Source organism: Drosophila willistoni (assembly GCF_018902025.1).
Source record: "Drosophila willistoni isolate 14030-0811.24 chromosome 2L unlocalized genomic scaffold, UCI_dwil_1.1 Seg196, whole genome shotgun sequence".
NCBI lineage: Eukaryota > Metazoa > Arthropoda > Insecta > Diptera > Drosophilidae > Drosophila > Drosophila willistoni.
The window spans coordinates 7,654,512-7,668,129 of NW_025814048.1; the positions used below are offsets into that span (position 1 = coordinate 7,654,512).

Sequence of the window (13,618 nt, forward strand, 5' to 3'; positions counted from 1 at the left end):
AAAGTTTTTGTTAATTTTACCTAACCACCAAACAAATACCAACTCATTTTAGGTTTTCTATACTTATAAGACTACGAATGTTAGAAGTTTTAAGTCAACTGTGCTCGCATAGTCTTAAGGCGACCTTGACAATACCTTGAGCACCTTAAGAGGTGTGGGATGACCCTGCCAAAGTCATCGTTAAGATATGTAATATTTAAAGTCACCAGTATGAAAAACAAGTGTATATTCCAATCCGAGCCGATAATACCCTTCCTATAAGAGGATGTCTACCAAAGATTTCACTTTTTGCTTTTGTGTGCATATTATATTTTTATTATTCTTTTTTTTCTTTTGCAGCGTATTGTTGTCGAAGAAACTTAAGCCTTCCAGTTGGACCAGGTTTGGATTTCGTTCCAGATGTTGGTGCCGGGGCATTCAGTGGAACCAACCTGACGATGTCCATACAGAGTATATCCAGAGACAATCTGGCCACGAGAAACGGCATCAGCGAGCAATCCCTTGGCAGCAGTGATCTGGGCGGAGGTAATCTTGTCGGTGTTGTAGTTACCCAAGAAGGAGATGCCAATGGACTTGGAGTTCCAGTTGGTGGCATGAGCACCCATCACATTCCAGCCACGTCCCTCATAGACATTGCCGTCGCCGCCAATCAAGAAGTTATAACCAATATCAGCCCAGCCCAAGCTGTCCATGTGATAGGCCTGGATGTTCTGCAATTGGGTCTGGCAGGCAGCACGAGTGGTGCAGTAGTTGCCAGCTGTGTGATGGATCACAGCGTAGCTCAGGGAGCTGGCCAAAGTGGATTTGCTAGTGGCCGAACGACCACCCCATTCCGACTTCGATATGATGGTCACACCGAACACGGCCTGGCCGCAGAAGAGTACTGCCAACAGAAGGATAAGAGCTTTGCTTGCCATCGTCTCTATAGATTGATTGCGTCTGATTTCTTGTCCAACTGCCACTTTTATAGAGAACGGGGTCTTATCTCCCCACTGGCCACTGAGACAGGCCACCTCAGGTGCCTTGTCTTTGTGACGTTCTGATATGAAAGGCTATCGGACGCAGATCCTGATAGCGACGAGCCGAATGAAATTTTTTCAATCAGTCCAAGTGGCATTCAATTAATTTCTCTTAAATACTTCAAGAGTCATATATCTCTTGATATATGTACACATATAATATATATAAAAATAGCTATTATTTGCAACGTAAAATCCCAGAAATCAAAGACGTCGACAATACCTTGTCTAGAAAAGGGGGTAAAAAACTATTAAAAATTGTGCCATCGGAAAGATAATACTATTGTCAGTATCATTGGCATGATGTAAATATTGATAAGTGTATAAAGCGTGCCAATTTTTTGAGGGAGTCTTTGATAACGAGCAAGAGTAATAATTTAATGTATATCAGTTAAACCAAAGTATATTACAAAATATATAAATATTTACCAAATCTAATAATAGATTCTAAAAATTAAAAATACTAATTATCTGTAAATATATCAATACCATTGAAGTTCTGTATGCAAAAGCACTACTAAATAGAATAAAGAGAGACGTTTAATGCGTAAATGTTGGGTACATTTAAGAAATTTAGAAATTTCAACTAATATAAAATAATTGGTTCTTTTTGGCGACCTTTTTCAATGATATCAAATCTTCAGTTTCATGTCCACCTCGAAACAAAAGGTATAGTATGAAATATTTTTATAATATCTCAGGGTATTTTTCATAGGTTTATTATTAGCATCTTTTAAGTTGAGAAGATGAAATAACACATTTTAAACCCTATTAAAGACTTTCAAATTTCCCCTTCATATATATTCACCCCGCTAGATGGCGCTGGTGTCAATGACCAATTTTATAATACCCTCTGCAAGGGTATAAAAATCATTCCTAAATTTTATTTAGGAAGCACCAAAGGTTGTTTACCAAACAACCTTAATTTCAAGAAGCTAAAATTTTGTCAATTTTTTTAGTATTTAAAAAACTCCTGTCTTTATATTTAGATTAGAATAATGTCTTTTAATCTGAATTAAAATAAAGTATTCAAAAATCTGGTTAAAATTATTTTTCTAAACATCCAAGAATAATGTCATTTTGAAATATACTAAATTTCGATTTAATAGATACACCTACAATTTTTTTTTTGAAACGGTTGAAAAAGAATCAGATTAACATTTATGGCTGGTTTTTATTAATTTTCTAACATTTACATTGGAAAATGATCTTCTAATTTGAATTATGACCCCAAATATTAATATTTTTCCAAAACAATTAATAACGTAGTCAGATTTACTTTCGTAATGATTTTGCATTCTTAACATAAGTCTTGTTTAAACTCTCAATGAGTTTTAAAATTCTTCTAAAAGAAACATATAAAAGTTTCTTACAAATATGTCTGGAATAAATTTTATAACAATACGAACTTTTTCAAATGTTAGTTAGTTAATTCGCACTATAAAAAGTGCTATAAATACGAATAGTTAAAATTATGGCTCTAAAGTTACATGCCATAACAAAATAAAGTTGTGGTTTTTCGGAAGTTTACCATAAAATTGAGCGGATAAGTTTGAGAGAGCTTTTTTGGAGACCTTTTTCGAATGAAAGCTTGAAACTTTGAAATGAGTTTGACCCAAGTTGGCCGTTAGTGTTATCATCCTATGAATCCTATTTAAAATTATCAGCTAAAAACATATCACTATAAGGTGGAAAACATGGATTATAAATCAAATTTTACATCCGCGATAATTTTGCAAGAAAATTTTTGGGTATAAAAACTCGGCGTGGTTTCCAGTTGAAGACAGATCAAGTTAACTAATCAACTGAATCGGCAAATATGGTATCCAAGCAATCGATTGCTCTACTCCTAGCCGTGCTGGCCTGCAGCCAGTACATGGTCCAGGGTGTCTATGTTGTCTCCAAGGCTGAATGGGGAGGACGTGCTCCCTCGTGGACTGTTGCTCTGGGCAACTACCTTGGCTATGCCATTATTCACCACACCGCTGGATCGTATTGCGAAACTCGTGCTGCCTGCGGTGCAGTCCTCCGCAGTGTTCAGAACTATCACATGGACAGTCTGGGCTGGCCCGATATTGGCTACAACTTCCTGATTGGCGGTGATGGCGCTGTCTATGAGGGTCGTGGCTGGAACCATATGGGTGCTCATGCCGCTGAATGGAATCCCTACAGCATTGGCATCAGCTTCCTCGGCAACTTCAACTGGGATACTTTGGAACCAAACATGATTGCCTCTGCCAAGGAATTGCTTCAGGATGCCGTCAACCGTGGTCAACTCAGCTCTGGCTACATCCTTTACGGACATCGTCAGGTCAGCGCCACCGAATGCCCTGGCACCAATATCTGGAATGAAATTCGTAGCTGGTCTCACTGGGCTGCCTAAATTTGCTCACAAGAAAAGATCCTTTTTATTAATAAATATCCTTTGAAAATTTACTCAATGATTTTGTGCTATTTTCAAGAAATTAGTTAATATATTTAGTTTGTCCTCTCTACTTATTTTATTTCTTCCTACGCTCCTGTCCACCAAACTAGAATCATCCGATTTTCCTTTACAAAAAGAATAGATAATTCTGATTTATTTGATGAATCGAATCGGTTTTTTTCTTTTTTATGGCTCACTTCAAATGCTTCAAGTACACTCTGCGATATGATTCAAATCGAAAGTCCAGCATTAGAGTTCTCTCGTGACGACATTTTTGTCGTGTGTTTACTATCATTATTACGCGCCCCCATAGATTAAAAATAATTCTGATAGTAATATAATTTATTTGCTTTTGTTTTTATATAAAAGTTAAGAGAAGTTGTTTATAAAAAGAGTATTTTTGTCGATCTTTAGTCTCTTCAATATTTCTATGATGAGTTAAAAAGAAAAATAAAATGATCTTCACACAAAGTGCTCTCTCAAAGTGTTTCCTGAAAGTGTTAATGTATTTTGTAAAATAAAGAGTTCTAGTAGCTTAAGCAGATTTATTTTTGGATCTTTATTTAAAAGAAATCTTACTTCTAAGTTTTTTTTTTGTACAAATTTATTATAGTTTTTATACCAACAATAGGCTCAATTGTCATTGTTTAATAATGTCCATTATATCTTAAATACTGTATTGAAATTGATTTAGATTTACTCTCAAAATTGGCTTGGAGAAATTATAACTAAAAACATAGTTTTTTCTTAAAAAACAAACATGTTTCTCAAATATTTGTTAAAAATTTTTAGCTGAATCGAATTCAAATTTCAATTTCATCTAATAACACAAACTTTTCAAAGTCAAACTCAAAATTTAAAGTCTTGATCCTTTTTATATTATTAAAATATATTACAAATATTAGTATTTTTCAATTTGTGATTTGAGATTATAAGATTTCCATTAAGATATTGAGGAGAACTTTAATACTTTTTTGCCGATTCCTTTCCTTTTCGAAATTTAAGAACTTTTAGGGGAGAACCCTTTAAGGATTTTTTGATCACATGATGCAAAGAAAGTTTTCAAATAATTAATTATATGTCGACCAGCTGACCAGCAGAGCTGGGAGCTAAATACCAGGTCCACTGTGTTTTTATACCAAAAATTCTTGAGGCTCTATGTGGAAGACATTCTTATCGCGTACTTAACTGGAAGATTTATAAGCTCTCGATTCTGAAAAGGCGTTTATGTATTTGCCAAGGGGAAGCACCTTTCGTGAGATTGACTATGTAAGAATCTGCTGTTATTGATTTATTAAATCTATAGACTGAAAGCGATAGGGCCACAGGTGTTATCACTTTGCTTAGATTCGGTTCGGCGACCCATTGACTGGTAAGTTTTGTGTAAGGGAACAAGTTTCTTCAAGTGTATTTTGTACATCAAAGGGGGTTCACCTTGCCATTAGATAAGTAATTTTTGCCGTATGACTTGTAAATACGTGTGTGACTCAAAGTGGGAATATAAATTTTCATTCATTCCATCAAAAATTTAAGAATTTCTGATGAGATGAGCTCGTAAATCATGATAAATAACGAAAAAAAAAAAAAAACAAAACAACGAAAGGAAAACAGGGCCAAAATAGTAACTATAATTACTTGCTGAGGACTGAAACACAAACTTTAAAAAGGGCCTAAGTGCATTTATTTTAGTTTCAAGAGGACTCGGCCGATAAAGGCGGTAAAGTTGTGGGTGTGGATTGGGTTGAATGATGACTATGTAGCTGTTGCTTAAACCTGAAACCGGAAAAGTAGATTACGGCTTAGGCAAGTTATTAAACATTTGGGGCGAAAGGCATAGAGAAAGGGCGCAGTTTCAACTTATGCAAAACAACTTTGTTAACAATGGATGATGATGTTGTTAACGCACTTGAAGTCGTGGTTTGGTCAGTTGCTGCGAAAAGTTCCTTTAGGCCTTAGTAGAAAAAGAAAACAATACACTACTTCAAGTTGGTCAAAATGAATTTGAGATAACCTGTAGCTACATTTGATTTATGGTATTAAATGGACTCTTAAAATTATTAATTAAGTATGTCTATTCTCTAGTCAGACAAGCCACTTAAATGCTCTTGACTTTGATACCCTCTTTCAATCATTTGTATTTTATTTAAACTTGAGCACTTTACGGTTCTATTGTGCATTGTCATAATAGACTCTGAATTGTTCATACCAGTTAAGAAAGCGATAGTTGAAATTTGTAAAATAAAAATAATATAAAATATCAATTATTAACTTTTAAGCTTGGTAGTACTTAATTAAAGTCATTTTTAGAATGTAGTAAATTAAGGTAGTCATTAATGGCGTTTAAGGGTATGCACATAAAAAAGGTGGAATCTGCAGATGCAAGCTTTCTTTTTGAGTTGCGTTCTTTTTTTGCTTCATGTAGTTTGAATATCCAACTAGTTTTAGGGTAGAAGATATGGCCACATTACAACTGGTGGGTTCTTTAGCGAAGTTTTGATTAACTTCAAAAAAGGTCAAAATCGAGACAAACAATTAACTAAAATTATGTGGTCATTTTTTAAATAAAACTTATTATAAGGTTGTAATCATTAATTACTTAGGTCCCTGAAATTTGTAATTCTAAAAACATTCAGCGATCTTCAAGTTATTTGGAAATATGTTCGGCGGCTCGAGGTTAATATTTTTATAAATAAAGCTAATAAACGGATTGGTTTTTGTGATTCTATTCCGATAAATGTAAATAAGTACATATTTCGGCTACTCATCGATCGGCGTCTACAGGGAAGCCTGGAGGCATGTTTAAAAACCACTTCCCAATAAGTTTTGAGTTTTGAAGACTTTTTAATTCAATTTTTTCACTTAGCTAGTTCCTTAGTCTGCATTTTGCCCAATTTCCATTTGATCACGTCTGTTATTGCTATAAGGCATACTTTAAAGTACATAGTATTCAACACTTGGAAGGTTAAAAAAAAAGTTTAGTTAATTTTGTTTTTAAAAAACGAATGTAAAACATATTATTTTTCTAGGTTTTCAAAGATTCAATTCAATTCAATTGGAATAGTTTTACTTTGGCACAATTAAAGGTTTTTATAAAACTTTTGAAGCTTTCAAAATAACTATTATTATAATTATGGCATCGATTAATAATATTTTCCAATAATCAAACGAAAAAAGAAGATTTTAAGATGGTTTTATACAAACAATTTAAAGAATGTAATGAGAAGAATAAAACAATTCTCTTCGACGGAAGCCAATTTGGGCAAAAAAAATTGTTCTTTTTTTACTCAATCGTTCAATACATGAGAATATTAAAACCTTTAAAGTGTTTAATTAAAGAAACAACTTATATAGTTAATGCTTTTCCTTTAGGAATAAAAAAAAGAGTCAAAGTCGTTATATTACATATCTACTACTCTTCCTCTTTTCTACTTTATCATAATTTAAATGCCCAAAAAGTCTAAAGAGTATAAATTTAATGTAAATGTATGTTTCTTTGATACATTGTTGTAAAAAGTTTATCAAATAGAAAAATTTTTAATTTACAAAGACCCTTGAACATGTTTTTTGTTTTCTGTTTTAGTCGAAAATTTGTAAAAAATTTAGTTTGCCGTTTGTGACAACTTACGGCTAAACTAGTTGCACCTGTTTACTATCCAGCCAAAGAGTCAACAAGCAAGAAGCAGCTAGAACTTAATAATATTCTCAATGATAGAAGTTTTCCATGCTTGAATAGAGCTCGACCCATGCGACCCCGCGTTCTTGTAGATTCACTTCATCACACATTCGAGAGCTCGTTGAGAGCGCAAATTTGAAAACTTTTTTGGTCAAATTTAACGAATGAAATACTTTGACAGTCGAAACGTGAGCAGAGAAGACAATTTGGAGCACTCACACAACCACCCAGGCCCACCCAATTGGTGTGCGCTGATGTCCAAAACTAAAGGAAAAAAAGAGGATATTTGACATAAACATGACAGCGGGCCCTAATGCAATTGAAATGTCAGTGAAGAAAGGAGGATTAAAGTGAAAATATGTCCTTTATTTCGGTAGAAATATACGATCAGGAGAGAACTCATGTATCGTTTCCAATTCCACAAGAAAACAATAAAGTAGAAAGAGTGCGTATAAAGTAAATGAGAATATAGCTGCCGATCGTCGGGCATAGAAATTGAATGTTAGAGTCCACCACAAAAATGTGACAATAGTTAAATTATAGAATATATAGCAAGTAGAGCCATATATACCGTATATCCAATATGAGGCATTTTGTTTTTGCGCATTCTCATTAAATATGCAGGGTATACTAATGCCCAGAACTATATCTACACATAGAGATATATAATGTTAAATGAATGTAATTTTGATGTAAAACAACTTACTAAAGAGTGTACTACCAAAAATTGCAGCAATAGCCATTTTTTCATAGCCCTGCACGGCCAGGGCTGCATTAACCAGAACATCGGCAATGGCCGCTGCAAAGGAACGCAAAGTAGCTGCCACAAAGCCCTCAGACATATAAAACACGGCTCCAATGATGGCACAAAGAAGCTCCAATTCAGCGGCACAGATGCCTATAATCAGCAGGGAACTAAAGCAGGTCAATATCAGGAAACACTTAAGAGAGAGAAACACCAATGAAATTCGTATGAAATTAAACACAGATTATCAACCCACCGCATGATAGGGTGGAGGCATATCCGTGCGAGCAGTTAGAAAAACAATAATGGCCAATGGAATGGTACCACATAATGTCCAAACGGAGTAACTGAAATCGAGTTTTATGAACCAACCGGAATAGGAACTTACGAAAAAGGCTGTAAAGCAAAAAATTAGTCTCAGATCTTTTTCTTCTTCTTCTCTATTTATATCCTTACCATGGGTTAGGGTAATCATTATAATTGGACATGTTATAATCTGGGTACAATTAAGCAATTTACTCCAGCCATGTTTATCCAAATGATAGTCGACAACCGGTATAAAGATTGTACAAAAAAAGACCAAAGGAGCTCGCAGGATAATACAAAGGCGATTACAGAAACCACCACCATTCCATTGTTCGATGTCAATAGGTAATATGGATTCAAAAAATTCTGAAAATAGAAATAAATTCTTTGGATTTCCACTGTTATGCAGTATGGTGCGTGTGACTTCCGCATCTACATCAACCATGTCATCATCAACTTTACGTGTGGCAAAACCAATAAAACGTTCCGAAAATGAGTCACTTCTACGAGTGGAACGACGTTCATTGGAAATCCCTTTGCGTATTTTGATTTGGTTGTCCTCTTCCAATTGCTGAAGACTACTTTGTAGTCTATTTAATTCGATCCTTGTGCTAATTGAAGGAAATTTGTCTTCCCTTAAATTGGCAATTTCCTTACGAAGAGCTATATGAGGCTTGAGATAATTAATATATGAGTTTAAATTATGGTTTTTCTATAACTTACATCTGATATTTAGACGTATAAGTATCAAATCGAATATACTAATAATTACAAATAATATATAGACCATGGAAAATACTGAAACAATAAAAGTACATTAGTCTAATTTAAAGAATTTAATAGGTATATATCAAATATTTACAAATAGCTTCCTGTTTAGTTACTTGACGACCACGCATTATTATAAAATCTAAGACCTCACCAGCCAGGGCCAAGAATAATAAATCTTTCACAGTGTTGTGACCATTCATAATGAAGGGTTTCAAATAGACAATTGTTCCGCCACTTATCAAAATTACGGCCAATGAATTACTCAGGGTTATGGTATACAAGGGAGCAGTGGCACGTACTGGCAACATATTGGCCACCAGATCAGGCAAACTATTGCCAAAAGCCAATAGTGTAGCTCCAGCCAAATATTCATTCATTCGCAATTTAATCGATATGACCTTGAGCATGGGAGCGAAACTAACAAAAAAAAAAATATATATATAAAATCAATTAATTCCAATTCAAAGATGTGGATTCAATTTACCAAAATTCAACTAAATGAAATATAGTCACCATTAGAGCCAATGCAATTAGTAAATATAGTAGAACCAAACAAATTTCGTCCAACTTTGACCTGATGTGCAAAACGCAATACATTAGCTCAAAATATTTGAAAAAATTCATAACGTCGTCACAATCTTCAATTTCACGAGCGAACTGACATCGATGTTCAACTGAAACGGCCATCACATGAAAGCAATGCATCTGAATTGACCACAAAAGGAAAAGGCTAAGTATAGAGATCAGTTAAAACATTGAAAAACTTCCTAGTACTTACTTCTTCGTACCAGCCATCAAGGAATGAAATATTCGGCATTTTATTTTTATTTTCTGTGGTTGTGTAGTATAGTGTATTTGTGAGGGTAAAATGTTATCAAGACTGAAGTGAAAATCATAGATGGTGCAAATCATAATAGAAAATTTCTTTCTAAATTTAGTTAGTTGCATATTTGCTGTCATTATAATTTGTATACTTCTTATACATTAATTTATGTTTTTACTTTTATTATAATTAAATACCACGAAACCACAATAACAAGATGGAAGAAACATTTCAAAATAAAGCTAATTGGACCTACCTGGATAGGGAATACTATTACTTTCTCTCAAATGCAAGTAGATAAAAACTTTTTATTTATCGATCATAGCCAGTTTCATTTGCAGATCTACCTAAATTGCAGATGAGTTGCCTAACTGTGATGAAATTGCCTTATACTGCACGTTGCAGGATGTCCCAACAGGTGACAGACTGCAGAGCGATTATAAATTATTTCAATTATTTTGAAATGATGTATTGCACTTTTCATATTAGTCACAAATTGGCAGAAATAGGTGTCATGCTTTTGTTTTTATTAATCGTGGTGCTATTTTTGGTATTAATGAGCTATACTGTAAACACATTGTAAGTTGAAACGTTATGACTTTTACTTTATGTCAGTGTTGCTTAACAATAACTGAGAAAGAAGGAATCCATAAGTGAAGAAGTTCACTTTTCTCAGTTGTTCTAAATGCAAAAAATATTGTGAAATGTATAAATAAGCAACTTGATTTGGTAGAACAACTGAGCAAAGTGAGCGAACCAACACTAATTGTACACACTCACTCACTCATTCAGCGTTATCCAACACTCTTCAATAGATTTAGTCCAGCTCTAAAGATCTTGTCGATAAAAATGCACATGAATGAATATTTGGCTGGTGTTACTTTACTTGCATTTGGCAATTCCGCTCCCGATATGATATCCAATCTATTGCCCATTAGAGCAGAAGCACCCATATTTACCATAGCCATATCAAATGCCATTGCAATCATACTTTTAAGCGGTGGTATGGTATGTTTTGTAAAACCATTCAAAATGAGCGGCCCAAGCACTGTACGGGATCTGTTATTCTTATTTCTTGGTGTTCAAGTGTTGCGTTACATTGTCTTTCATGGCAATCATGTGAGTTTTGCTGAAAGTATCGGTATGGAAATGATTGTTACTTCAATGCATTTGTCCATATCAATTTTTATATTCACAGGTTTGCTTAGTATATACGTTGCCTATTTGATTATAAACATTTTAGATTTGATTCTAATGCGTCACACAATGAGAAGTAAGTCCCAAAAGAATAAAGTCATACTTGATAAATAATGTAATTTATTTCTCTCCTTAGAGCTAAGAAGTGAAATTAATATTTTAAAGAGCGAGCCTTCATCACAGCAACGTAATTATGAGTTATCGCGAAAAATGCAACGCCTCGTAACCCTAGAGGATGACGACAATGTGTTAATAAAGGATTCGGCAGGCAGTGAATTACGTGGCTCCTCTCAAGTAGGGAATAGCAGATCCTTTGGTTTCGCAACACCCAGGCCAAGACCAAGACCTGCACCTGTAGATTTCAACGTAACACGCGTCATCCTTCATAATCCTAGTAATCCGAAAAATCTTTTCCTAATATCGGAATTCCTTGAGTCTTTCATACCCATCTCGGAGGAGGATTGGGAACTGGGCGGATGGTTTCGTCGTACCTTTTTGATAGTACGTTCCCCATTAGTGATATTTGTCACCATTTTTGTACCAGTTGTGGATTATGAGAAAGACAAACATGGGTGGAGTAAACTGCTCAATTGTACACAGATAATAACGAATCCGATTTTCGTCATTACTTTGGTGCATAGTAAGTAGAAAATTTATCTCATTTGTTTAAATATTCTTAAGGTGAAATGGGGGAATGAAGATGAGAAGAGTAGAAAATGATCTAGAAGAGAAGATCATTAAACAATTCTTTGATTTTTCATATTCCTCTGATTTCCTAAAAGAATGATTGGCAAGGGTTGCTTAAAGGTGTCTCAAGTAGTCTTTATTTTATTATAATTCAATTATTTTCATCATTCTACAGCCATGCTGGCCAGCTCATACACCACATGGCACATAAATTTGAATTTTAGTATCTCTGTATGGTCATTGTGCGTGACTGTACCATTAGCCCTTGCTGTCTTTATACATTCGCGGACGGATAAACCTCCAGGCTATCATTTAGTAAGTTTAGTACACAAAATGTATCCAATTATTTACTTATTTATTTTTTGGCTTAGCTCTTTATTACTTTAAGTCTCTCCAGTTCCATGTTGCTTATTACGATTTGTGCATCCGAAATTGAAGTTCTAACTACCATTCTGGGCATAGTATTCGATTTATCTGGAAACTTTATGGCCATATCATTTGGATCGATTGCAAATGCCACAGCCGATTTGATAACCAATTCATCTCTGGCCATGCAAGGATACGAGAAGATGGCTTTTGCAGCCATCATAGGTGGACCAGTTTTCAGTAGGTTTCACCCAGTGATGAGTTGGTGATTTTTAATCTTGTGCCATTGTTTCACAGGTATTGTGGTTGGCATGGGCGTAGCATTTTTATTCAATCCCATGGTAAGACAGACTGGCTCTTCATTTTGGTTATACGGCGAACATGGCGGAAATTGCTATATATTCCTTTCACTGGCCATTTTAACCACATTATGGTGGTGTCTGACATTCAATTTCTTTGCTCGACGTTCGGCTGCCATCTACTCTTGGGTACTCTTTGTCCTGTTTATAGTCTTCTCCGCGGGCGTTGAATGGGATGTGGTGCATGAGTTCTCAGATGATCAGTTCTTTACGCCCATTTAAGGGCGTACACATTTCAATTTATATCTTTTTACATTTTAAATAGAATTATGTGTTGTCGGTGTGTGTTCTCTGTTATCTGTTAGTGTTTTGGCTCTCTTCATTTTCCATTTCAAACACTTTTTTGTGCAAAGTCTGCCGAGACTAATTACATTAATGAAGTATCATAATTAAAACACAACCAAGCGACGGCCTCAAGTTGAAATCCTTCGACTTCGACCTGACAGAATCCCTCGACCCCTGCCCTCTTGGTGACTCTCTCTAGTCGCTGAGTTGGGTCGTCCATTGAAAAGCAAACCAACCAGCCAGCTAGCAAGGCAACCAGGACGCTGGCACTTGAGAATCCCCCAAACCAGACAGCTCTATTTCAATATAAAAAGCGTTGTGCATAATGAAGAAACTGATGATGGAGATGACTCCAACGGCGACGACGACAACGACAACATTGAGGAAAACGTGGAAAGCTTGCCGTTAATTAGGGTTAAAGTGGTTCCGAGTCGGAGTTGGTCTCTGAGTGATTTGTCTGTGACACTGTGTGTGTGTGTATAGAGATGGATGTATACAGGGAACAGCTGCCGCTTCAAGTGGGTCAGAAGGCCAAGAGGCAGCGCAACAACCAACAACAATCATGGAAAGAAGATTGTTGATAAGTAAGTCTGTTTTTTTTTTAAGTGTAAAAGGACGTAAAAGGACAGCAAGAAAGACTGGGAATGGGTCTTCTGAATGATTGCAGTTCCTAGTACAATTGAATGGCAACTAAATGAAAGCATCTTATTGTTAATGCAGTCAATAGTTAATAGATCTTTTGTAAAAACGTTTCAACTAAGAACAAGCAAAGTTAACTTAACCATCTCTATGGGGACCAAAAGAATCTAAAAAAGGTAAAAGAACTGAAGAGGATTCTTTTTAAGACTCCCTGAGTAATTAAGAAAATGAATAAAACGATGAAAATATATTTGGTCGGATATTTATTGAGAATATATCGTAGTCTTATGTGTTTCTACGTGAACTGGATTGTGTGAGATGAT

The 13,618-nt window shown here is 35.1% G+C and overlaps 4 protein-coding genes across 9 annotated transcripts; 2 read left to right on the forward strand and 2 right to left on the reverse strand.

Moving 5' to 3' along the window:
* Positions 1-285: 285 nt before the first annotated feature.
* On the reverse strand, positions 286-932 carry LOC6640145 (peptidoglycan-recognition protein SC2). Its single transcript, XM_002063054.4, has one exon. The coding sequence runs from the start codon at positions 915-917 to the stop codon at positions 360-362; it is 558 nt and encodes a 185-aa protein (XP_002063090.1). The 5' UTR covers positions 918-932; the 3' UTR covers positions 286-359.
* A 250-nt stretch (positions 933-1,182) lies between these two features.
* LOC111519858 (putative sodium/calcium exchanger 7) lies at positions 1,183-9,834 on the reverse strand. Of its 6 annotated transcripts, XM_047010229.1 has the most exons (9): positions 9,728-9,834; positions 9,424-9,669; positions 9,031-9,356; positions 8,892-8,966; positions 8,631-8,831; positions 8,319-8,534; positions 8,119-8,258; positions 7,824-8,058; positions 7,463-7,766 (listed from the first exon to the last, which is right to left on the reverse strand). In XM_047010229.1, the coding sequence occupies exons 1-9, from the start codon at positions 9,754-9,756 to the stop codon at positions 7,483-7,485; spliced, it is 1,752 nt and encodes a 583-aa protein (XP_046866185.1). In that variant the 5' UTR covers positions 9,757-9,834; the 3' UTR covers positions 7,463-7,482. The 6 variants fall into 6 exon arrangements, with proteins under 6 accessions (XP_046866186.1, XP_046866185.1, XP_046866184.1 ...); XM_047010230.1 differs by lacking the exon at positions 7,463-7,766 and adding an exon at positions 1,183-1,247 and having other exon boundaries at positions 8,319-8,831; XM_047010228.1 differs by having other exon boundaries at positions 7,839-8,058; positions 8,319-8,831.
* LOC6640144 (peptidoglycan-recognition protein SC1a) lies at positions 2,813-3,455 on the forward strand. The gene has a single exon (XM_002063053.4). The coding sequence runs from the start codon at positions 2,839-2,841 to the stop codon at positions 3,400-3,402; it is 564 nt and encodes a 187-aa protein (XP_002063089.1). The 5' UTR covers positions 2,813-2,838; the 3' UTR covers positions 3,403-3,455.
* A 35-nt stretch (positions 9,835-9,869) lies between the features above and the next one.
* Positions 9,870-12,668, forward strand: LOC6640559 (mitochondrial sodium/calcium exchanger protein). Its single transcript, XM_023174861.2, has 8 exons — positions 9,870-10,051; positions 10,121-10,341; positions 10,578-10,903; positions 10,961-11,035; positions 11,096-11,599; positions 11,822-11,961; positions 12,018-12,252; positions 12,310-12,668. The coding sequence occupies exons 1-8, from the start codon at positions 9,980-9,982 to the stop codon at positions 12,591-12,593; spliced, it is 1,857 nt and encodes a 618-aa protein (XP_023030629.2). The 5' UTR covers positions 9,870-9,979; the 3' UTR covers positions 12,594-12,668.
* Positions 12,669-13,618: the final 950 nt, after the last annotated feature.